Source organism: Lolium perenne, chromosome 2 (assembly GCF_019359855.2).
Source record: "Lolium perenne isolate Kyuss_39 chromosome 2, Kyuss_2.0, whole genome shotgun sequence".
NCBI classification, from domain to species: Eukaryota; Viridiplantae; Streptophyta; class Magnoliopsida; order Poales; family Poaceae; genus Lolium; species Lolium perenne.
The window spans coordinates 274,388,814-274,412,798 of NC_067245.2; the positions used below are offsets into that span (position 1 = coordinate 274,388,814).

At 48.6% G+C, this 23,985-nt stretch overlaps 2 protein-coding genes and 2 long non-coding RNA genes across 4 annotated transcripts; 3 read left to right on the forward strand and 1 right to left on the reverse strand.

Moving 5' to 3' along the window:
• The first annotated feature begins 1,204 nt into the window (after positions 1–1,204).
• Positions 1,205–5,022, forward strand: LOC127336408 (uncharacterized). The gene is made up of 3 exons (XM_051363217.1): positions 1,205–1,747; positions 1,903–2,089; positions 4,339–5,022. The coding sequence occupies exons 1-3, from the start codon at positions 1,334–1,336 to the stop codon at positions 4,812–4,814; spliced, it is 1,077 nt and encodes a 358-aa protein (XP_051219177.1). The 5' UTR covers positions 1,205–1,333; the 3' UTR covers positions 4,815–5,022.
• A 221-nt stretch (positions 5,023–5,243) lies between these two features.
• LOC127336409 (uncharacterized) lies at positions 5,244–6,846 on the reverse strand. The gene is made up of 3 exons (XR_007873300.2): positions 6,709–6,846; positions 6,384–6,626; positions 5,244–5,958 (listed from the first exon to the last, which is right to left on the reverse strand). It is a non-coding gene; the product is annotated as an uncharacterized lncRNA (long non-coding RNA).
• On the forward strand, positions 6,742–19,765 carry LOC127336410 (uncharacterized). Its single transcript, XR_007873301.2, has 3 exons — positions 6,742–6,871; positions 10,953–11,066; positions 19,131–19,765. It is a non-coding gene; the product is annotated as an uncharacterized lncRNA (long non-coding RNA).
• Positions 19,766–22,668: 2,903 nt separating this feature from the next.
• On the forward strand, positions 22,669–23,343 carry LOC127336412 (uncharacterized). Its single transcript, XM_051363218.2, has one exon. The coding sequence runs from the start codon at positions 22,757–22,759 to the stop codon at positions 23,105–23,107; it is 351 nt and encodes a 116-aa protein (XP_051219178.1). The 5' UTR covers positions 22,669–22,756; the 3' UTR covers positions 23,108–23,343.
• The last annotated feature ends 642 nt before the right edge of the window (positions 23,344–23,985 follow it).

Here is a 23,985-nt window from a genome sequence, read left to right on the forward strand (position 1 = left end):
CTAGCCAACACGCCTAGATCCAGTGACCGCTTGGTCGTCTCGTTACAGGCATTGTGGCCGCGCATGTGGGTGATTGTGTGCTCGTCATACCTCGCTGCCTGAGGGTTGATTTGTTGGACTTGACTTCATCTGTCCTCTCTGGTTGTCTTGTCATGTTCATGCTTCCACTAAGCGGACCTGAGATCTTAGATATCAGGTCGGCGACCTCGAAAGGTGGACTAAGCGAGCGACTCTACGATGAGTGTCGTGGCAATTGTGATGGTTTCTGTCCTTGGCAATGTTGATGCTGAAGAGTGGGAAGAGAGGTATCCTGTTGTTGGCGGTGCTTTGGAAAAGACAACTCATAGACTGCAGTCCGGAGGCTTGGTTCAAGAACAGTGGGCGGTCCAAATTCCGAAGGCCTGGCACCAACGACGACGATGCATGCGGGTGTCATAGCCCTCTGGGGAAGGGGGTCGTTGTGGGTACCTGCTTCACGCTAGTGCTCTGGGTGAAAACCCTTGAGCGTATCGGCCTCGAAGACGGTGTCGTGTTGTGTGGTCACCTTCTTGGGGGTGTCGCCATGGAGCTCCAGACTCAGGTACCCCTCAGTCGGTCTCGTTCCAGTGTTTGTCTTTGATGGCAAGTTCAGCCCTCCTTGTTTTCGTTTTCTGTCTTTAAGTTGTTTTGTAGAGATTTTTCACGTCACTTTTATAACGGTTAATTTTATGACTTTATTTATAAAGCGGGTCGAAAGTTTGTCTCAAGAACAAAGAACTATGCAGTCGAGTATCTACTCACAGAGTGACAACTGTGCTGTTCCGCCGACAGTGGCCTACGGACAAACTACAGGTTTAATATGCACGGTTATTTAATCCAAATTGCTCACATAAGCTCTTGCTAAACCCAGTCAAACACGACAAGCAATTCTTGAAAACGGCATGAGCATCCAATGTACTAGGCAGATTTAGCTGCAACCCTCCCTAAACCCATGCGCACGCTTCTGAATCCCAGCCTGCAAAGTGCAAACATCCTCTGCATCTCTGACGTAGTGACGTGGCTCAGCTCCAGCTTCCAAACAAAAATTTACAATTACGTGCCTATGTACCACCCAAAGCACTCCACTCTGACTACCTCGTGCGTGTCACAATCCGACAGATTTACAAGATTACTACTACATGTAGTGTCTTCGTCTCCTCTGCTTTATGTTCAGTGTTCACCCGTCACCACCCGCTCGAAAGGTCGCACAGTTCCCGTCTCCTCTGCTTCTCCGGGGCACAGCTAGCAGAACATCACATTCTTATCGCGGAGCAGCTCAGTTGGGCAGCCGTGCAAGAAAGCGCAAGTGCCAGCCATGGAGCTAGAGGCGAGGCCGACGCCGGCGCTGATGCTGAAGGAGTGGCTCGAGCTGGAGTTCATCGCCGAGCTCTCCCGCGACGGCTTCGGGTGCTACCCGCGCCACCTGGTGGCCACACGGCGCAACGGCGACGTCATCTCGAGGGTATCCGCCGCAGTGAGGGCCGCGCTGTTCCGGCTGCCGTCGGGAAGGGAGGGGGAGGTCTCCGGGAATTCCCCGAGGAGGCCGCGAATGGGCTTTTGGAAGAAGCCGATGGGAGACGAGGTGGTGGACAGGAGGTCGCGCAGCTGCTCGGCGTCGACTACCTCGAGCGGAAGGAGGGATAATCAGGCGTCGGCAAAGTCATCGCGGCGACGGAGTTGGGAGCGTGTCCTGTCGGGTGGCGCCGGCCGTCGTAACCATGATACAGAGGTAAGGTTGCACTCTTCTCTTGAGAATTCAGCCAATTCACCCCACGTACGTCTCGATCGCTTCCTCAGAAACTTTTCTAGTTCTCTGCCTGGCCTTAGCTCATCCTGTTTTGCAACTGATCGCGCGATTCCTCTTTCGGCGATCGACAACAACAGGTTGCGAAAATCAAGGCAACGCGCCACCTGGATCAGGAGCAAGAACGGAAGCAGCGTCTGAGCCCAGTTTCCGTGATGGACTTCCTCAGCCAGGACGAAGACGACGGCGGCGGCGGCGAGGACGACGACGGCGGAGAGGACGAGACCGCGTCGCCGACGTTCCAGCGAAGCATAGCCAGCATTCGAAGTAAGGCTTTAATTTCGCACTCATTTCGCTTCGTTCTGAAGTGAATTCTCTGTTGACTTAACCCAGTTAGTGCATGCTACGTTAACTAACTACCTGCTGCAAGTTGCAAAGCACCCTCGCTCCTGAATTTTTCAGTAATCATCAACACCGCTAAAGTCAGGTTAATTAGCTGCTTTTAGATGACTCGATCGCTCACTACCATCACTTGTAAATCTTTTTAGATACCATCCCCCGACAGGCAAAACGCAAGCAGGCTCGCTGGCTGATATTGTTAACAGAGTTTTTTTTTTCTGCCACGATGTCTCCGTCCTCCTGCGTGTAACAGTACGAGCTGTAGCCATCTCCCTCCTAATTGCTTTTGGTTTGTACTTGCTACTAAAGACTAAACACTCCGGGTTAGTTAAAGCATTTTTGGGGGCACAAATGATATGGGGACAAATATAATAGAGCAAGTACAGTTTGATTGACCTAATTAATCGATGTATGCACACGATTTATTGGCGTATTGGCCACACGCTACGAATATATAGCCGGTGACCCATTCCTGTCCCGTATCCTATCAGCACAGGGACATTGCGCCTGTACAAACCATTGGATACTAGTGTAAGTAGGGATCAGGGTACAGGGGGAAAAGAAAAGGAGCAGAGGGGAACGACGACGTTGATGGCCAAGCGGCAACGCATAATAGTTGCGTGGAGAATTGTATATGAGCACATTAAACAAGTGCTAACTTGGGAGGGCCAACTTGATTCTCGATCGCAAGCATGCACTATCTGGAAAGTACAAAGCATGTCGTATTCTAATGCAATTTGAAAAGCGAGATAGGGAAAAGAGATACCGTATGATTACCGCCTTAACAATTGGATAGCGGCTGGCCAGTGGATGTGATCATGTAAGGCGTACCATCCATCTGGTGCTCATCCAGAGTAATCTTGCTTTAGCTTTGCGTACATGTACTTTAGTAGTAGTATCCTGTAATTCAAAAAGGGACAGATGCTAATTCAGTAGAATTAAGGACTTCCAATGTATGATGACGTGCTAATTAACTTATTGGGTTCTAAAATCAAATCAAAAGAGATGCCATTTATAATGTGTCACCCCTACCTGTTACCGGTTGAGCGTATGATGCACTACTTATTGGGTTCCAAAGCTAGAAGTGGTGACGTTTGTAATGTATCGGTTGAATGGATGCTGTATTAACTTATTGGGTTCTATAAGTAAAAGTTTACAGTGTATCGCCCTAGGTCTTTTTTTTTTTTTTTTGCCGGGAAGTCATCATTGTGTTCTTTTTTTCGAGAATGGGTCATTGTGTTCTTTTGGTTAGTATATATACTTGGAATTTACCGCGAAAAATATGCTTGGAATTAACAATTTAAACTGGCTATTAAAGTGTCACATGTAGTATGAAGATGAGCATAAATAGATCATAGCCATTTCGTAATGAGCAACTCACTATGTTATGGATAAAGTCTGGCCCTAGTTAGAACATTACTATGCTTGATCCTTTACCGCTCACATTACATATTCTCAAGCTCACGTAAAATATTATCAAGCTCTAGCACGGTCAAAATCATAGTATCATCAACCTAATGTAACACTGCTAACCATCATGCACAAAATCTTCGACCATTTAATTAAGCCACATAATTGGTAAAAACAATTGAAATATCTATAGCAACATTGAAAAGAATGTAGCAGTGGGTCTCCATGTCTGAAACCTTTACCGGCTGAAAAAAAGTCCATTTGGTTGTTTAATTTTAGTGCCACCTTGCCACTCTCAATCCTTTACCATTTCTTACCTTTCATTTGTAACACTGACTTCAGAAAATCCAATTTATTTTAGCATATGTGCTTTTCAAAATCAACCTTAAGTAAAAGAGCCCCTCCTTTTATGTCTATGCAACACATGTAGAATTTAATGCAAAATAACCACTCCATTTACACCTTTAATAATAGCAATTAGTAATTCTGAAATTGCTTTATCTGCTACCACAATAGCCATGTTAATTTAGTGAAATTTGTAAATAAGACGTAAGACAAATAAATGTGCCTACACCGTTGGATTTTATCCACTTCTTTAGATTTTGGCAGCAAAGTGAGAACACCATAACTAAATCTAGAAATAATTCCCTTCCAAAAATATCTGAACAACATGAACTAATCATCACGCCATAAATTCTAGATTTTTATAATACATTCTAATTGTGCAGCTCATTCTACTTGGCTGATTAAATACTTCTACTATGCAGGAGCAAGTAATCAATTGCTTCAGAAAATCCGGCAGTTTGAACAGCTAGCCGAACAAGACATATCCGATGTGGATGACGCTACCACGACCACTGAGGACATAAATTGCCACGTGGACATAGAATCTACGGATGACTCTGAAGGTGCGCCTACACAAAGCCTACTAGACCTCCTAGAAGAAAGCTCCTCGGGGTCTACCCGCTGCGTCAAGAAGCTTCTGATAGATTTCTTCCATGATGAGAAAAAACCGAATGGTGCAAGTCAACAAAAGTCGGTGTTGGAGACAGCACAAGCATGGTTGGATGGGCAAAGTTATTCTCTAAAACCAATCTGGACAGTGGTGAAGACGGAGATTAAGTCACTCGAGCAATGGAGATGCTTAAGAGAAGATGAACAAAAGCGACTAACTATTGATTTGGAGCGTGAGATCTTCTCATCCTTGGTTGAAGAATTAGCTGATGAGTTACTTCACCTCTGACAATGAGAAGGTGACTTCTGGAATCTAATTGGAACATGTAAATAATTGGTAGCAGCTTCGACTTATAACATTGTTTTGACTTGTATCACTGAAGACGAAGCCCATCACCTATTGTAGACCTGTTTAACTGTACAAGAATCTCACAACAGAATGTGCCAAATACAGCGATGACGGTAGTGTAATATACAACGACATTCATGGTGTTCAAGCTTTGTATATTTGGGAATGTATGCAGTAGAAAGTAACATGTTGCATTGGATATGGATCTTGTGGTATATAAGGGGATGGAGAAGTTTGACAAAATCATGTTGTAGCTGTAGAAAATTGTGAGAATGTATATATTCTTATAAAACCCATGAACCCACTTACATTTCACTCATTGCTTTCTTCTTTTTCACATATCGAATTGCCACAAACTAATTTTAACTGTAACAATTAGCACTGGACTGCGATATATGCACAAACTTACAGCGTAGTGCTCACCAAAACCTAGGTCCAAGCAGAGAACATGAGGAGAAAATACAGGGAATGTAGAGTAGTTATGTTCACGCCCTTTAACGAATTTGTAAAATCTCTCTCTCTTACTTAATATTCTTGGAACCATTTAGTGACACTGGGTCACTGGCAATTGCACGGTTCAAGCTCACATTGTTTCATCTAATAATGTAGGATATGCCCTTTTTGTACCAAAGCCAGAAGCTGCCAAGTGGTCGACCCTCGATAACTAACTAATTGACCGAGAGCTGAAAGTAAATATAATTAAACCCAGAAGTATTTATCCAGAGAAATGGACTCGAGCATAACACAAGTGGCGGCTTGTGTCAGTAGTAATAGTTGTTTGGTGGTTCTAGGATCTCAATCTAATTCTTATTATGTTTAGAATACTTTATACTTCTGAAGAACCTTTATAATATATCCTGATTCTATTCAAAAAAAAAAAAATCCCAATTACTCCGTAGGAAATTCCTTCCCAGGTGAGTTCAAAGTGTAAATCACACGCCTAGCCAGTGTGACCCCCATATGGCCATATGCATCCCCTCGCCACTTCCCGCCATCCCACAACACTGACAATTGCAAAGCACCACACTTAATTCTGTCAAATAGCACAGCCGACCTCCCAATTGCAAAGCAGAGCACTCAATTTCTGAAATTTTCAAATCAAAGTCTAGGATCAGCGGGCTAAAATGCATCACGCTAAAGATCAAACTAAAATTTAATCAAGTAAATACGAGTAACCTTACTGACTATGATTATACACACAAGTAATTCCAATTACATAGCCACAAAGCGTGTGATGCATTGGTATTTGACAATATGCCAACGAGAAAATATGCAGAGAACACGATTTGTGCCCTTCTTACCTCAATCGGATTTGTTTCAGAAAATTTCTTTTACAATATCAGAGGCGGTGATTGGGAGAACGAGTAACCAAGTTGAGCACCCATGGCAACGTTCAAGGTGCGAAGACGATATCATCGTTAACAAGCAAACAGCAGGGTATCATCGGTAGCAAGCAACAGGGTATCTAACTGAAGATCTGTATAATTTGCGCTAAAAACGGGTCATTACCTCAGCGGCGTGGCGCGGCATGGTGGAGGAGCCAGTCCTGTGGCAGCAACGCGTTTCTGCAGCGGCGGCCCTCCTCGCTCCTCTCTGTCAGGACCCTAATGACTAGTTCAGTCCTGTCACTCCCCTCCCGCGACGGCTCCGCCGCACCCTGTACTCTACCGCCGCGCAGCTCCTCTTCCTCTCCGATGGGCGGGTCCATGCTGCGGCGCGCCCAGTGGTTTCCCTGCCCGCCCTCGCAGAAAACTGCCAAGGAAGATTTTTTCCACTGTGTCATATTGACCGTTGGATACATATTGGATGGAGATGAGAATGCTGAAGTTGCAACTTGACTTCGCCAAGTGAAGCTCCTCCGGTTACCCCGCCGCCAAAGCAGCCACTGGCCCCGCCGGCCACCTGGCGGCGATTGAGCTCCTCCTCGTCGGCGTCTGTCTCCCCTCCGCTAACCCGGCTTGGAGTGAAGATCTATCCAGACGAGATTCCTTTTGTTGGTAAGGAAGCCCTAGCCTGATTGCTTATATTGCTCTGGCTTTTCCTTCTCCGTGAACAGTCCACTGAACCGGATCTGTCTTCTTCAAGCTTAGAGCATCTCCAGCCGTTAGGGCTCTTTAGACCGAAATACTTTAGCGCTGGGTGGATGAAAAATCTGATCTGGGATTCCCATTTTCCCAGCGGCGAATCCAGGATGGATGAAATTTTTTGACAAATAAAGACAAATTCAGACAAAACAGGACGAAATATATTCAAACATAGGCGAAACTTAGAGATATTTAACATATATAGGCGAGTTCGTAACATATTTGAATTCGGCCAGAGGGAAACATAAACTAAAGCTAAAACACGGCGATCTACATGCCGAAATGGCGGTAGAACGCCGTGTAGTCGCCATCGTCGTCATCGTCACTGGAGTTGCCAGCGTCCTTGGGCGGCGGCGCCTGCTGGCTGCTCTGGCCGGCATCTCCGTACCAACGGCTTGAACCCTGGCCAGGGTCGCCGTGTGGCAGCGTTGGCCGATACAGCTCGTCGTCGCTGCTCTCTTCGAGCTTGATCAGCGGCACGGGTGTGACAGGTGCGGTGGGTGCGGTCGGTGTGGCTCGGGCGGCGCGTCGCCGCGCGGCCGCCAGGTCGAGCAGACGCATCTGCTGCTCCGCCTCCTGCCTCTCCTAGTCCTGCCTGGACCAGGCGAGTGCGGCTTCCATCGGGAGGGCATTGTCGGCGGGGACGAGGTCGGTCAGCGACCTCGAGATTGCCTCGGCCACCGCCGCGTCCTCGGACCGCTTGGCCTCCTCTTCGACGAGCTGGGACGAGGCGGCAACCGCTGTCCTTCTTGGACGTCTTCCTCTTGCGGCCGCGCGAAGGAGATGACGACCGGTGCCCCCCTCGCGGATGACGAGGGCACCGCTGCTGCGCCCTCTGGTCGGCGGTGGAGACGTTGGCTCCTTCTTGACGACCCTCAGCGTCGCTGGCGGAGGAGCTGACCACCCGGACCTCGACGCCGACCTAGACAACGAGGACGACGGTGCCATCCCCAGTACGGGGGAGTTGCCGCCCTCGATGTGCGCGAGCACATTCTCGAGGGTGCGGCCAGGCCCGCTCCACCAGCGGCGGCGGCCGGTGGCGTTGTTTCGCGCGGGAGGAGGGGGAGGGCCGTCGTAGATGGCGAGTTCTCGCTCGTACCTTTGCCGGAAGAACTCCATCCAGGCCTCGTAATTGTCGGGGAAGAACCGCTCCTCCGCGCGCTGCTCGTCGCTGAGGGTGACGAGCACCGCGTCGATCTCCGCCTCGAGGGCGGCGCGTCCGATTGGCGGCGGCGGGATCGATACGCCCCCGCGCTCAGGCGCCAGCCTCCGGGCGCGCGGAATTCCGGCGGCGTGCGGTAGCCGCCGCGTGCAGCAGCCTCCCCTCCCATTGGTGGAGAGAACGACAACCGAAGTTGTTGTTCGCCGCGCCGTCACCAAAGTTCGCCATTGTTTGCTCGATGAGATTGGGGAGAGAGGTGGTGAATAGGGAGACGGGGTGGTGAATGCGGCTAGACGCGGTTGTTCCGCGATAAATAGAGGGCGACGCGCGTGAAACCGAGGTGACGGCATTAACTCTCCGCGTGGAAGCTACGCGTCTGGCGAGGACTGCCTGGCGGCAGGCTTATACAGCGCGCAGAAGATGATGCGATGAGGATGACGATCGACCTTTCTCGCCGACAAGTCGGGGCCACCAGCCGCGCGGGAAGTTTTCTCGATGTTTCCTGCGCTTTCGTTTTCTCCGGACTGCCCATCGCTCCCCTGGGGGCCGGGGATGACTGGGCTCCCCGGATGGATGAAAGCCCAAATCCGGGCGAAAAAGAGGATCCAAGGACGCAACTGGACCGTTTTCGTCCATCCGAATGAATAAAAGGGGTCTGGAGCCTTCATGGGGAGATGGCTGAAGATGCTCTTAGTCTCAGGCTCTCAGCTATCTCAAAACAAAAACAAAAAAAGTTCAGTCTCAGCTAACCCCATCGCATTTATATTGGAGAGTGCTAGTATCGAGGTGCCGGTGTATGCTGGAGTACTGCCAATCAGATTATTGCCTGAATTTCTTTTGGTTTATAACTGAACCCTCTATGACGAGAGCAATTGTACGAAGCCTGATTCGTTTGAGTTATAATATCCTGTGAAAAGTAGTTTGCCAGATTCAACTGTTGGTAGCTAGACACGGTTCATCCTTGGATCATGGTAAAAGAGATACAAGTAGTGTTTATTTGACAATTACATGTCTGTGCTGCTGCACTATTATTGTTTTCGTGTAAGCCTAATTCTGTGGTTTCTGACATGATGAAGCTAAGTTAGACATCAAAGAGATACAAGTAGTGTTTATTTGACAATCACATATCTGTGCTGCTGCACTATTATTGTTTTTTCGTGTATGTGTAGTTTGTAACATGATGAAGTTAAAAAAAAATAGGTTCGACATTTCTGTTGGTTTATCTTATTGCAGAATCTCCCCCTATTGTTCAAGAACTAAAATAATCGAATAATCTTCCCCTATTCATTCGCGACGCATTTGATGGCAGGAATACTCTATAATTTTTTGGTTTGTAACGCAAGGGCATTCAATACCCAGTTTGCAAGGTTGGACGGTTCTTCATCTGCTAGCTTGTATTGTGTCATATCAGTCACACAATCTGAATTGTGGTGCTCTTGCATAAACATTGTCCTATCATGTTTATTATTTCTCTTCTAGTTTAAGGATTTTCTGAATATCTAGTCCATGGTGGAAAGTTACATTTTCAGCATCCATGCTGCATATTCCTTCTAGTGAGACTTGAGGAATACTCATCAACATGTTTATTTTGAGCTGATGGGTACAATTAAAGTTGCAAAACCATCCAGCCAAACTTTGGGAGGACGCCATTAAATATTGCATATCCAATGCTTCTGAAATCATGGTAAGTTGTACAGGCAAGGTGTAGTTTTTAACAGTGCATAATTGGAGATCTAATATTTTCGTGTCGCCGCTGATAAAACGTTTCACTATCACCTCAACTTTGTTTTCTGCATGAGGTGCATGTGTAGTGGATTTATTGCCGTTAGGATTCTAGTATGCATAATACTACGTATAATTTATTTTGTGAGTTGCTACGATTGGTTAAATTATTAAGAATTTTTAAACCCATAAAAATCAACAGTGTTCACAACCAGACAACAATGTAACATGAACCGTGTTCTACTGCAATTAAAGTATGTATATCAAACTTCCATATGTCCTTATTTTCATTTAGATTTGTAGGATCTGCTAAGTTTTCAGGTTGACTGTGAAACTATACTGGCATGAAAGAAAAGTTGACGTTCTGGAAATGTCTCAAGTCAAACTTTGACCACCTATATTATTTTAGATATTTTGATTGGAAACTTCAATGTCATAGCATAGATTTTTGCCAAGAAATATTTTCATAATACTGTAATTTTGTTGGTCATTATAATTACAGATACATTGCAATAGAAAGTAGTGGTCAATGTAACACATTAAATTATTTGTCAGCATGTCGCCGTATCAATATCGAGAACATCATTCTTTTTTGTGGACTGAAGGGAGTTTTGTTTAGCCAGCAACTCAGCACATGCCAGTTTCGAACTCATCACCTATTGGGTATTGTTAAGGTGGTATTTTGGGTTTTTTTTTTCTATGTCAACAGTTTGCCAGTCAGATTTCTAGTTGCTCGAGCGCATGCAGAAACAGGGGTGGGTATGTGGACTTTTCCATTACATTTGTTTTTCTCTTTCTTCTCCCGATGTTTGGTTGTTTTAATTAAAATGAGTTCTTTCATCCGCAGTCCCCACGCTTACTCACTGTCTTCTCAAAGCGCTATCCATCCACTTCAGTACTTAAACCTACTCGTGTTTGAATGATAAGATCCAGAAGCTGAGAAAGTGAGCAGCCCTTCTGTGAAGAAGGCAGAAGAAAAAAGAATAATTGTTGATCATGATACCAAATAGCATCATAGTTCTGTTCCTAGACTTGCGTTCTTTGGTGCGACTATCCAAGTGTTCTGCAAAATATGCTTAGCATGTGTTTCACACTTCTTTATCTGTTCAGGTAGCACCTATCAAGGGCCAGAAAGACATTTGTGTTGGTCAGCTCTCTATCAGATGTAAAGAGGGTGCAGATAAAGCTTCGAAAGAGTCCATCCCAACAGTTATTAGAAATGATGTATGTGCTCTTCCTTTCCTGCTCATATATAGTAATCCAAGTTCATTGTCACCAATTCGTGGTGGTATTTTATTTTGTCCCATTGCAAGTCAAACCTGGATGTAGTTTTGCAAAATATTCCACCCCTGAAATTATTCTTAAATGGTGTGTTTGCTGAACTACCCTGTTTCTATAAAGTTAAATCAGACTCATTTATCTTGGGTTTCGTACAGTATTTAGTACTGTAGAAAAAGTTTTTTTTCGCGAAACCGCAGAGGCCTTGCGTTTCGATGCACTGATAGAAAAGAGAAGGTTATATGTACAAGTTCAAGAAAGGACCAACACCACACCATAAAACTCAACCCAAAAAAACTAATCTAAAGGAGTAGCTGGCGAAGACCTTGGCTCCCGCGTCCACCCACTGCCACGCCTCGGCCCTGATGTCGTCGAGCAGGGAAGCCACCGAGAGACGCGCATTGTCGAAGACTGCAGTGTTCCTATGCTTCCATACCCCCCATGCAGTGAGCATGATCAGTGACGATGTTCCCTTACGCAGTTGGTAAGGGGCGGTCCGCACCACCAGCGACCACCACTCCGCGATGTCACCCTCACCCGTGGGTAGCCTTGAGGTGGATCGAATCCACGACAGGACCTACGTCTCCTCAGACTGATCTCACAACGGGCATCTCGCCGCGTGTGTTAGGCCACGACGCGCAAGTCGCTCACTCGTACCGAGGCAGGCCAGCCAAATGAAAAATTTCACCCTAGGCAGCGCCCAGGATTTCTAGTTCAGCTCCCACGAGCCTGATGTAACCGCCCCTGGAAGGGGGTGTCATAGCAGGAACGGGAAGAGTACTGAGAGTTCATCCGGCTCCGTCGATAGTTGAGCGCCCCTAAGTCTGCTCCACAACTGGACATATTGCGAGAGGGCGAGAGCGCTAGGCGCACCAACTATGTCTGAGATCTAGCTATGCTCCACTAGCGCCTATTGCATTGTACGCTGCCTCCTACGGCCCTGATGGACTGACCATCCACCCATATGTCCTCCAAGAACAGGGCAGATGTCCCGTCATCTACCCCATTGAGGTGGAGTCAAGCCCGCGCCAAGGTCGCATGGGGTCGGTCCTCATCCTCCACAGCCAGCGAACCCTTAGGACGATAGCGGTCTGAGCAAGGTTCGGGATCCCGAAACCACCAAGCCGCAGTGGGCGGCACACCCTGGACCAGTTGATGTGATAGTGGCCGCCACTGGCGTCGGCCCTGCCCGCCCACAAGAATCCGCGTAAGATCTTGTTCGTCATAGACAAAGTTTCGTTAACATTTCTTTCATTGTGGATGCAATTGTGCGAAATCTCCCCTTGCCCTCTCTTATTATCTGTTATACTGCTGTAGGATTATTTCTGGTCACGAACAAGATAATAACGACTGACTTATGGTAGCAGGTCGGAAAGATTCTTGTGAATGCTCTGATCTACAAGGGGATAAAATTAATGTTCAAAATGTTAGTGATGTATAGTCCCCTTTACTGTATATTCCCACTGTGTGAGGGGTTTCCCTGCATATTGTACCCCTGTACATGTACTGGCCTTTGGCCCACTGTGAATACTAGTTGCTCATTCACAACATGGTTTAGCTCTTTGCACGCTGCAACTCCGTGCTCGATCCGCACCACTGCCGATGATCTTTCCGGCTGTTGCTGCTCCATCTTCTTCCTCCTGTCCCGTTCGTGTCAGGAGTCCTTCTAGCTATTCTTGTCATTTTGGAGCTCGATCTGGAGGTCCCGCTACCTCAAGATGGCCAAGATCCAGGCGTCCCAGCCCACTCTGCTGCTGGCCGGCCCCATTCCGGCCATCACCGGCCCCGGCGCCGCCCTGCTCCGGCCGACTGTGCCCGACCCGGCACCGGCCGCACTCTGCCCCGGGTCGCCCCGGCCGCGTCGCGTCCTCTACCGACCGCCCCGTCCTACTCCGGCCGGCTGCCGGCCCGCTCCGGTCGGCCCCGGCTTGTCTAGGCGTTGGTGGCCTCCGGCCGACCATCCGCTCGCCACGGGAGGGCTCCTCGTAAGCCTCCATGAAAATCTGGCTCTGGCTAGATCCAGATCCAGATCTTAGGGTTGACCAAAAAAAAGATGGCATCCTCCCTGTCTGGCTATGTCAGTATCCCTCGCTGCCCCGTGATCTTTGATGGTACCAACTATTGCGAGTTTGCCGCCTTTATGCGCATTCACATGCGTGGTCTTCGAATGTGGGGTGTTCTTACCGGCGAGGTCTCTTGTCCGCCGCACCCCACTGCTCTTGTGCGTTCTACCCCACCGTCCGTGCCATCGGCCCTTGCTGCGGATGCTACTCAGGCTGATCGGGATGCAACCAAGTCTGCCGAGACTGCAGCTGATGAGGCATATGAGGAGCAGGTACTTGCCCATTCAGAGGCTCTTGGCTCCTACCATGATAGTTTGGCTTCTTTTACTTAGTGGTGTGATGAGGATGCTAGAGCTGCTGCCGTTCTTTCGCAGAGTGTTCAGCCACAGTTTGCTTCTGAGTTTATGGGCCTTGCTACTGTCGCTGAGATGTGGTCTCACCATCGTCAGCGCTATCAGCCTTCTGGGGATTCTCTGTATTTGTCGGTGTTGCGTCAGGAGCATGATCTTCAGCAGGGTGACTCTACTGTTGATGAGTTGTACACCCAGAATGCGGCGATCTGGCGCCAGCTTGACTCCCTTCGCAATGATGTTTGTGGTACTTGCCAGTGTTGCCGGACAGTACGTTCCGATATGGACTTCCAGAGGATCCATGAGTTCATGTCTAGACTTCGTCCAGAGTTTGAGCCTCGCTGTGCTCAGTTGTTCGCTCGAGGCCGTGTTCCTATCTCAGAGGTGTTGACTGAGCTTCGTGCTGAGGAGACTCGTCTGCGTGGTGCTGGACTGCTTGGGACACCTTCTGTTCTTGCTGCTCGAGCTCCCACTGCTCCTGCACCGCCGCTTCTACCCACACCAGCGCTTGCTGCTTTTGGAGGAGCCTGCCCTTCTCGCGGTGGAGGTCGCCCTCGTTCACCTCGGTTCTGCACTCACTATCGGAGGCATGGTCACCTTGAGTCTGACTGCTATCAGAAGCAGCGGGGTGTGCCTCCTCGTGCTCCACCTTCAGCGCATGTCACCACCAGTTTCACTGAGCAGGATATAGCGAGACTTCAGCATCTCCTTGCCTCCTTCGGCTCTACTTCGACGTGCTGCCTCCGCGGCTGTTTCCTCTACACAATCAGGTACATCTTCGTGGGTTCTGGATTCTGGAGCTTCTTTTCACATGTCTCTTGATTCTTCCTCTCTTCTCTTCATCCTCTTACTGTTCGTGTTCTTATTGCCGATGGTACTTCTCTTCCTGTTGCTGGTCGTGGCACTCTTCCTACTCCCTTCTTTTCCGTTCCTGACGTTTCTCATGTTCCCCGTCTTACCATGAACTTGTTTTCCGCTGTTCAACTTACTGATTCTGGTTGTCGGGTCATTCTTGATGTTGATTCTTGTTCCGTTCAGGACACCCACACTCGGGCACTGGTTGGGGCTAGCCCTCGGTGCCGTGACTCCTAGGGGACTTTGGGAGCTTGACTGGCTTCATGTTCCTTCTTCCACCACTTCACCGACTACACCACGTGTGCTTGCTGCTTCCACTATCGCCTCCTTTCAGCAGTGGCATCATCATCTTGGTCATCTATGTGGTTCTCGCTTGTCGTCTTTACTTCGTCGAGGTCTTCTGGGCCCTGTCTCAGGAGATGTCTCGCTTCAGGGTTGTCATGACTGTAGGCTTGGTAAACAAAATCAGTTACCTTATCCTACTAGTGAGTCTGTCTCTCAGTGTCCTTTTGATTTGGTCCATTCTGATGTATGGGGTCCTGCTCCCTTTGCTTCCAAAGGGGGCCACCGCTACTATGTTATTTTTATCGATGATTTCTCTCGCCACACTTGGATCTATTTTATGACTTCTCGCAGCGAGGTTCTCTCGATATATAAGCGTTTTGCTGCCATGGTCCATACTCAGTTTTCACGCCTATACGTGTCTTTCAGGATGATTCTGCTGGTGAGTATATCTCCCTATTGTTGCGTGGTTTTCTTGCTGAGCAGGGCACTCTTGCCCAGTTCTCCCGCCCTGGTGGCATGGCTGAGCGCAAGCATCGCCACCTGCTTGAGACGGCTCGTGCGATGATGATCGCTGCCTCTCTTCCTCCTCACTTTTGGCCTGAGGCTGTGTCTATTTTCACCTATCTCATCAACCTTCAGCCCTCCACAGCTTGGCAGGATGGTATTCCGCTTGAGCGTCTTACTGGTCATACTCCTAATTACTTGACCCTTCGTCTTTTTGGTTGCGTTTGCTATATTCTTCTTGCTCCACGCGAACACACCAAGCTGACTGCTCAATCTGTTGAGTGTGTCTTCCTTGGCTACAGCCCTGAGCACAAGGGATATAAGTGTTGGGATCCTATTAGTCGTCGGATGCGCATCTCTCGGGATGTCACTTTTGATGAGTCATGTCCTTTGTACCCGCGTCCCTCCTCCTCTTCCTTCTCGGTGGATGATATTTCGTTTCTCATGTTCCCTGACTCACCTCCCCCTGTGCCTCAGGTCCCTGCTCCGCCGAGTCTCTCACCACCTTATCCTCCTTCGCCCACCAGACCCCCCCTCTCCTCCCTCACCACCTTCCCCACCATCCACACCTTCCTCTCCCATGTCACCTTCCTCGCCTACGGTGGTTCCTCCCTACCCTTTTCACTACTCCCGTCGTCCACGTGAGGATGATGCTGCTCCTCCTGACATGCCCTCCACCTCTGGTGCGATGCCCTCTCCGTCCGAGCCGACTCATCATCTTCGTGCTCGTCCTCGTCCTCCTCCTGATCGCTATTCTCCCACTCACTATGGTCTTTCTACTGTCCTAGAGCCGACCTCTTATCGGGATGCTCTTGCTCATCCCGAATGGCAGCTAGCGATGGCTGAGGAGATTGCTGCTCTCAAGCGTACTGGCACCTGGGATGTTGTCACTCCTCCTTCCTATGTTCGTCCCATCACCTGCAAGTGGGTCTATAAGATTCAGACTCGCTCTGATGGTTCTCTTGAGCGCTACAAGGCTCATCTTGTCGCTCGCGACTTTCAGCAGGAGCATGGCCGTGACTATGATGAGACCTTTGCTCCAGTGGCTCACATGACCACTGTTCGTACTCTTCTTGTCGTTACTTCTGTTCGTCACTAGTCTGTCTCTCAGCTTGTGTCTCTCAGCTTGATGTGCAGAATGCTTTTCTTAATGGCGAGTTACGTGAGGAGGTATACATGCAGCCACCTCTTGGCTACTCTATTCCCGATGGCATGGTCTATCGTCTCCGATGCTCTCTCTATGGCCTTAAGCAAGCCCCTCGCGCCTGGTTTCAGCGTTTCGCCTCTGTGGTGATCTCTGCTTGTTTTGTCCCTAGCGCACATGACCCTGTGCTCTTTGTCCACACATCTTCTCGTGGTCGGACTCTCCTTCTTTATGTCGATTACATGATCATCACAGGTGATGACCCTGAGTACATTGCCTTTGTCAAGGCCCGTCTTCGTGATCAGTTTCTCATGACTGATCTTGGTCCTCTCCGCTACTTTCTTGGGCTTGAGGTTTCCTCTACCCCCGATGGCTTCTATATCTCCCAGGAGAAGTATATTCAGGACCTCCTCACTCGTGTCGCTCTTGGTGATGAGCACATTGTCGAGACTCCTATGGAGCTCAATGTCCGCCTCCGTGCCACTGATGGTGATCCTCTTCCGGACCCAACTCGCTATCGTCACTTGGTTGGGAGCCTTGTCTACCTTGCTGTCACCCGTCCTGACATCTCCTACCCGGTTCACATTCTGAGTCAGTTCATGTCTGCTCCCACTAGTGTCCACTATAGTCATCTCCTTCGTGTCCTCCGCTATCTTCATGGCACTATCTCCCGTTGTCTTTTCTTTCCTCGCTCTAGCTCCTTACAGCTCCAGACCTACTCAGATGCTACCTGGGCTAGTGATCCATCGGATCGCAAGTCTCTTTCTGCCTAGTGTGTCTTTCTTGGTGGTTCTCTCATTGCTTGGAAGACCAAGAAGCAGTCTCTCGTTCGAGTGTCGAGGCTGAGTTGCGAGCGATGGCTCTCTTGACAGCAGAGGTGACTTGGTTACGTTGGTTACTTGAGGACTTTGGTGTTCCTGCTGCCGCACCGACTCCTCTTTTATCGGACAGTACTGGTGCCATCAGCATTGCGCGTGATCCGGTGAATCACGAGCTTACCAAACACATTGGTGTTGATGCCTTCTATGTGCGTAATGCTGTGCAGGATCAGGTTATGGCTCTTCATTATGTGCCTTCTGAGCTACAACTTGCTGACTTCTTCACAGACTAGAGCACAGCATGAGTTCTTTCTCTCTAAACTCGGTGTTGTTGATCTACCATGAGTTTGAAGGGGGTGTTAGTGATGTATAGTCCCCTTTACTGTATATTCCCACTGTGTGAGGATTTTCCTGTACTGCCAGTGTGAATACTAGTTGCTCATTCACAACACAAAATAACATGGTTGCCTCAATTTTTCTTAGTTCAGTAAGTACTTTGGTTTATCCCTCTCCCATTTGTGCAGCATCTGCCTCACCCAGTGTGACTCTGATTAGTGCATTCGAGTGAATGAGATAGTGGAAACATTATGACTCAACTTGATACGGGCATGGAGGCCTATGTGGAGCCCAGATTCAGGACTCCACCAGCTTAATTATCTTAGTTTTTGTAATTGTCATATATTGGCAAATTAGGGATTTTTAATAAATCGAGTCAGTCTTGGTTTGGGCCTGTCCAACCAAGTTAGGAGGCCCATAGAGGGGCGCCCCAGCCCAGCAAGGGCTGGCCGGCCACCTCCCCCTCATATAAGGAGGTGGGGCGGCTAGGGTTTAGGTAGGACAAGTTTAGTCTAAAAGATTAGGGTTTCCCTATAGCGTGTGATCACGTGTATCATCCCTCCGGGGGTACGGCGCTGCCGTTATCTATTATTATCCGCTGCGAAGGTTCTTGTGTTCATCAAGGATTGTCTAGCTCTTGGTTTGAGGCGGTCGTTCATCGATCCGTTGCTTGCTGGATTCGTTCCCTCTTCTCCAGGCTGCGTTCATCGCGTTGTTGGGAGGAATCTCTACCCCAGGTTCTCGCTGTGAAAGATCGGGCATCAACCAAGGAGGATCCAGTGGGTCGCTCCCTTATCATGTGGTATCAGCTGGGTTGCTCACGGCGAGGTGTTGTTGATCGATCTCTTTGATCGGTTTCCATCGGAGAAGATTGGCTCTAAGATCGGAGGAGTTTGGCTCTCGGTCGAAGGAGGTTGGTTGGAGGAAGTTTGGCGTTGTTTGGTGCAGTTTGGAGGTCATCCATGGCTGTTTCGGAGGTCAAAATCGCGAAAAATCGCGCCCAAAAACTAAGATAATTAAGCTGGTGGAGTCCTGAATCTAGGCTCCACATAGGCCTCCATTCCCGTATCACAACTGTACGTGTTCCGATCAAAAAATGAAGAGGCGGCTACAGAATTGTCAGCAACAATCAAATAGAATGTGTCGTTGGCCTGATTATTTATGGCTTATATTATTGTCTTGAAGGTTTGCTTTTGGGAGTAGTTGTAATATTTAGATGTGCTTCATAACATCCTGCTATGGGCCAAAAGATGCCTTGCAGATTTCTTTTGCTCATGAGCACCTAAGAAGCACACAGAGCTAAAATTTTATGTTGCTTGAAAGTATAGCTTTCCATGCATTGCCCTTTTCAGTTGGCACTAGTTTCACTATAAAAAAATCAGTTGGCACTAGTGAGGTTATTAAACACGTGAAGGTCATTTTCTTATTAATGCTACCTGAGTGGGGCAGCAAACATTTTATGACAATTTCCGAAATCACATGGTTGAAAAACCCACACATCAGAACAGCAAGTTATCACTCTAAAAAAGAGTCGCAAGTTATCATGGAATTCCTATACATTTGAGAATTTGTTGCAGTCCCTTCCTCTATATCAATATGCTTTCTATATTTTCCGTAAAGAAGCTTTCAGGTGTTATTGTTCCTTGTGCTTGCAGGTGGACGAAACGACAGATCCTCTTCTAATCCAATGTGCTTACTCCAGGCAGCCATGGTTCCGATGACTCAAATCTGTTGAACCTTCCTGCTCTCACTACATCGCCTTCTGATACGTTGTTGGACTGGTGGAGCTCCTCCCACTCTCGCCTGCTGCCTGATAAGCGTGAGGGATTTGATTCGGCAGTCATTTCGGCCTGCTGGAATCCGTGGAAGCAATAGAAATACATGGTTTTGATTAACATCAACCAAACCAGTCAGGAGGCAACCTTAGCTGCGCTGATTCATGATGAATCGCAGGACTAGGCAAGAGCGGGAGCGGCTATAGTCAGTGTTTGCTGTTTTCTGTTGCTTTCCCCCTCTTTTTTGCACCAGTTATTTCAGCGAGGAGGCAAGGACGGTTACACTATTTAGACTGGGGTGTGGCTGTACTGCCATTGGCAATTTGGCATGCTGCCGTAACTGATACGGTGTATACGCGGTGCACCTGTGTTGGTGCGTCGTTCTCTTTCTGTCCTTCCCGAGCGTGTAGAAACATTTCTTCCAGCCATTAGATTTCCACAGAGAGTGTTGTACGGCTTCTCACCATTCCAAAATTTGATAGAAAGAAATCACAAGTACGAGTACTGTTTTTTTTTTGGACCGAGTCAAGTTGGTGGTGCGTCGTTATCTGGTGGATCGGAAATTCTCTGAAGAAAACACACATATGCTCATCCGTCTTCAGGAAACTGGCGTTCCTGACATTTTTTTCCCTCCCGTCTTAAAACCGTAGAGGGGTCCTGGGAAGCTTTGTTCGGTGAGAATGTACTCTCGGTTTGGAGGAAAAGAAGCTGTTGAGCGAACAGAAATGAAGAAGGTGTGACCTTGCTGCGATTTCAAGGTTTGGTTCAACAGTGCTGATCATTTATGCTGTGCGGTCCTTTCGACCTGTCTATCTACCGAGGAGTACTTCTTGTTTTCAGAATTATATTATGGCTGGACTGGCTAATAAAAAACGAGTGATCTCTAGAAGGAACTAGCTAGTGATCATTTTAATTATCCTGGTCCTGGACTGGCTAATTATGTTGGTTTTTTGCTTCGCATTTTGGTTTTGGAATTATGCAGAGATGGACTATGATATCCGGGAGGATGCTTGCCACACCCGTGTGCGTGTCTATCTATGATCTATCTGGGACATACGTGTAGGCTGCTAGATTTGGATATGCTCTGATCCATCTAGCTTGCCACAGGGCATCACTTCACCGCACACGTCCCTCTCGAGAAACCCTCGGCAGCGGGTATACGAGGCTGCTCTATGCTGACCGGCCGGGGAGGCCGGCCTCGCCGAAGAGAAGACACGGCGGTCACCACCCCCGGTCGCCGTCCACGCACGCTGCCCGCCATACCTTCATGGGAAGTCTGTGTCCAGCGCAGATTCGATTTCGGTTGCCGACTAGACCGACGCAGAGCTTGGAAAGGCGAGCGATGCTACGACGATCACAGCGGGCTGAAAACCTGAAACGAGGTAGAAAACGGCATCATTTGGGTGAACAGTTGCTGTGTAGTGGTGTCCTGAGGCGAGCGTGCATCTAGAGCTAGCAGGTGACGTTTATGCCGGGACCGTCACGCACTGGGGTCGTCCCGTACGAGGCGGGAAGAACCTGCCTAACGCCCCGAATCTTAGTGGCACTGCTTACGGACACATGAGTGGCTGGCATCTGCTTATACTTTGGAATGAAGCAAAGGAAATAGTTCTGCTAATCATTGTCATCCCGATGCCAATGTCTAAATAAAACCGGAAACATGTACTTGTCTACAGTGTAGAACACTGCTTGAAGTGGGCAAATCTGGTCGTTTTAGGCGAAGAAGGACATTGCCACAAAATGAAGACTTTTAAGGAACAATTCAAGGTGAATAAGGGCATGTACACCGGCAGAGAAGTCACGTCTTCTCTTAGCTCTTCACATAATCTATATAAGATAATAAATACAAGTTGATACAATACGCTGTCTTTTATTTCCATCCTTACTAATTATGAAGAATTAATTGAATTTTATTATAAAACTATTTTTCTAAAGAAATACATATGATAAAATGCAGAACAAATCCTTATCTTATTTTCGAAAAGATAATCCCTTATCTAAAAAAATGTAATCTTCTCTTTATTCAATTCATTCTTTCTTCACCAACCGCGTAAACCCAAACCAACCAACCCGTCGCAGGATACCAAATAAATAATGTGCCGCCTCCCCACCACCTACTATGTGCTTGGCTGGAACGGCCGCTCATCAGCGATGGCGCCGCAGCCAGTGGCACCACCGCAGCCGCATAACGAGCCCATGGCCCCGGCACAACCCGATGATGAGGCGGAGCTGTCGTACTTCTACTTTGATGGCTCCTCCGACGACACCGAGTTCGATGAGTGAAACGAGGTGTTCGTCGCAAACGCAAAGGCTGAGGTGATGGAGAGGGCCGCAGTGGGCGCCGAGGAGCGGTTCCAGGGTGAACCGGAACAGAACAGGCGGTGATCCTAGAGTCCTTTAACGTGCATCGCTAAGAGAGGATCTGGGAGCATGTGCTCAAGGAGACCAATGACGCCAACTTAGAGCATGTCGTGTAGATCTCGCGCAAGCGGGGGGACATGGATGAGGCATGCCGCCTCCTCATGGTGGTCGAGCGGCAGAGGCTGCTTGAGCTCAACGCTCAGCACCAGACCGAGGCGGCTACCAACGAGGAAGCGAGGCTCGCCCTGAATGCGGAGGCCGAGGTGGCTATTATGCACCGGTGGCAACTGCGCGAAGTAAAGGCGGAACGGTGGGCGAGGATTCATGCGTCAAATGGGAAGAACAACGACGAGACAGGCCCAATCCGCACCCTAACCGACGGCTAGTAAACTAGGGTTACTTTAAGTTTTAATGATGTTTAGTTTAAATTCCGCCTAAGTATGAATACTTTCGTCAAATTTTGTTTGAAGTCATCTAAATTCGCCTTGTTGTGCTTATTTCATCAAATTTTGAATTTGCTTGGATGGGGAGGGGGGGCGACGGGAAAACATAGACCCCCCATGTAAATCTGCCCGCCGCCACTCCCCATAAAGCCAGCAAAATGGCTCCGCCAAATGGGAGGACAAGTGGAGATGCTCTAAGCAAGCTAACTAAAAATCCGAGGTGTCAGCTGCAAAAGAAAGCTGATGTCACCATATATGTATATATTGTACATGTACATGCCCTAAAGAATTATGACACAGAATCTTTCCAGAAATGATTAATTCTATAGGATAGCTGGAAGAAAATCTTACCTATTAATTAAAAATGGACCATTAATCATTTTTTATCACTCTCACAAACGGCCACTGACCATTAAATCACCACCACAATTGGCATGCCGTATACTTAGAATCTAACCACCACTACACTAATCAGCATTGCTCCGGCCCCGGCCCCGCGCTCTCGCACGGTCGCCTCCACGTTTACCAAACCGCCACAAAAGTCCGGCACACGCCCAAAACCACCATGGCCGTGTGCCGTGCCGTGCCACGTTATAAACCCCTCTGCCCCCGCCCCACAAAAAAGCTCCCCAAAACCAGGTAACCTCCCTCTGCCCCAGACGGAAACGGTCACGTTCACGTTCACAAGGTCCGTGCGCTCCCATGGCAGCGCCCGCGACGAACCTCCGGCGCTCGGAGCTGTGCGCGGCGGCGGTGTCGGCCGCCGACGCGGCGTCGTGGTGGTGCGCGGTGGCGCTCGTCGCGCTCGTGCTGGTGGGCGCGCTCAGCGCCGAGACCGCGGACGACGGCGAGGTGTTCCGTGGCCCGCGGCTCGGCGGCGGCGCGGCGCGGCCGTGCGACGAGGTGTACCTGGTCGGGGAAGACGAGACGCTGCACAGCATCAGCGACAAGTGCGGCGACCCGTTCATCGTGGAGCGGAACCCGCACGTGCACGACCCCGACGACGTCTTCCCGGGGCTCGTCCTCGCGCTCAGGCCTACCAAGAACACCTAGCTTCTAGCCGTCTGGTCCGGCGCGCGTGGATGAGCAAGAACTCGAAGAGTTCTATTCTCCCTGCTTCTTTTCGTTGGTTGGTTAGTTTGCTCCTTGTCAACTGCTCATATCGATGTTGTTTCTTCATGAAAAGGAGAAGAAAATGGTAAGTTGTATATACTGATCATAAAAGAACCAATCGAAGCATAGTTCAGTGAGCCGGCTCTAGTTCCTCTAATTTCATATTGTCGGTCGCACATCTTTTGTTCTTCCTTTTGGTATCCTCATGTCTTGCTTGGACGTGGTATTTCCGTTCGTTTATCAGGATACTTCCCGTGCTTAGTAAGCTGCAACAGAAAGGAATTCACAGAAGATAGTTCCACTGTTTGAAAATCGTATGTTCCTGGGGAAAGGCTCCACTTTAATTCATTACTTTGAAAATGTCACCAGATTGGGCTCTTGCGTCCTTTTCAACAGTTCAACAGTACATCGATCATGGTACATAGGTTGTAACCTACGATACGTAGTCACAATAGAAGGAATATAAAGGAGGGAGGAAAGTGTCCATGATGAAGCACTATTGTGGTGTAACGCTCTGTGGCGTTCTTAGGAGCACTATCTGTTAACGTTTGGTTTGCCGCCGCCAAGGGCACCACATAGTGGAGCGAGCCACCTCGCCTTGTGTGAGGACTCGAGGAGTATAAGGTGGGCCGGTGTGAGCTTTGAAGATACATCACGTCTCTATTGTGTAATTATCCCTTCACCTTTACTTACTTGTACTACCTAATTATAGTTTGTATCTTGTGTAGCTAATTGTATCTTGTCATATAAGTTGATCACCTAGTTGCATGATCTAGAGAACTAGTATTCTTGTCAAGTTCTAATTTGTTAAAAGAAAT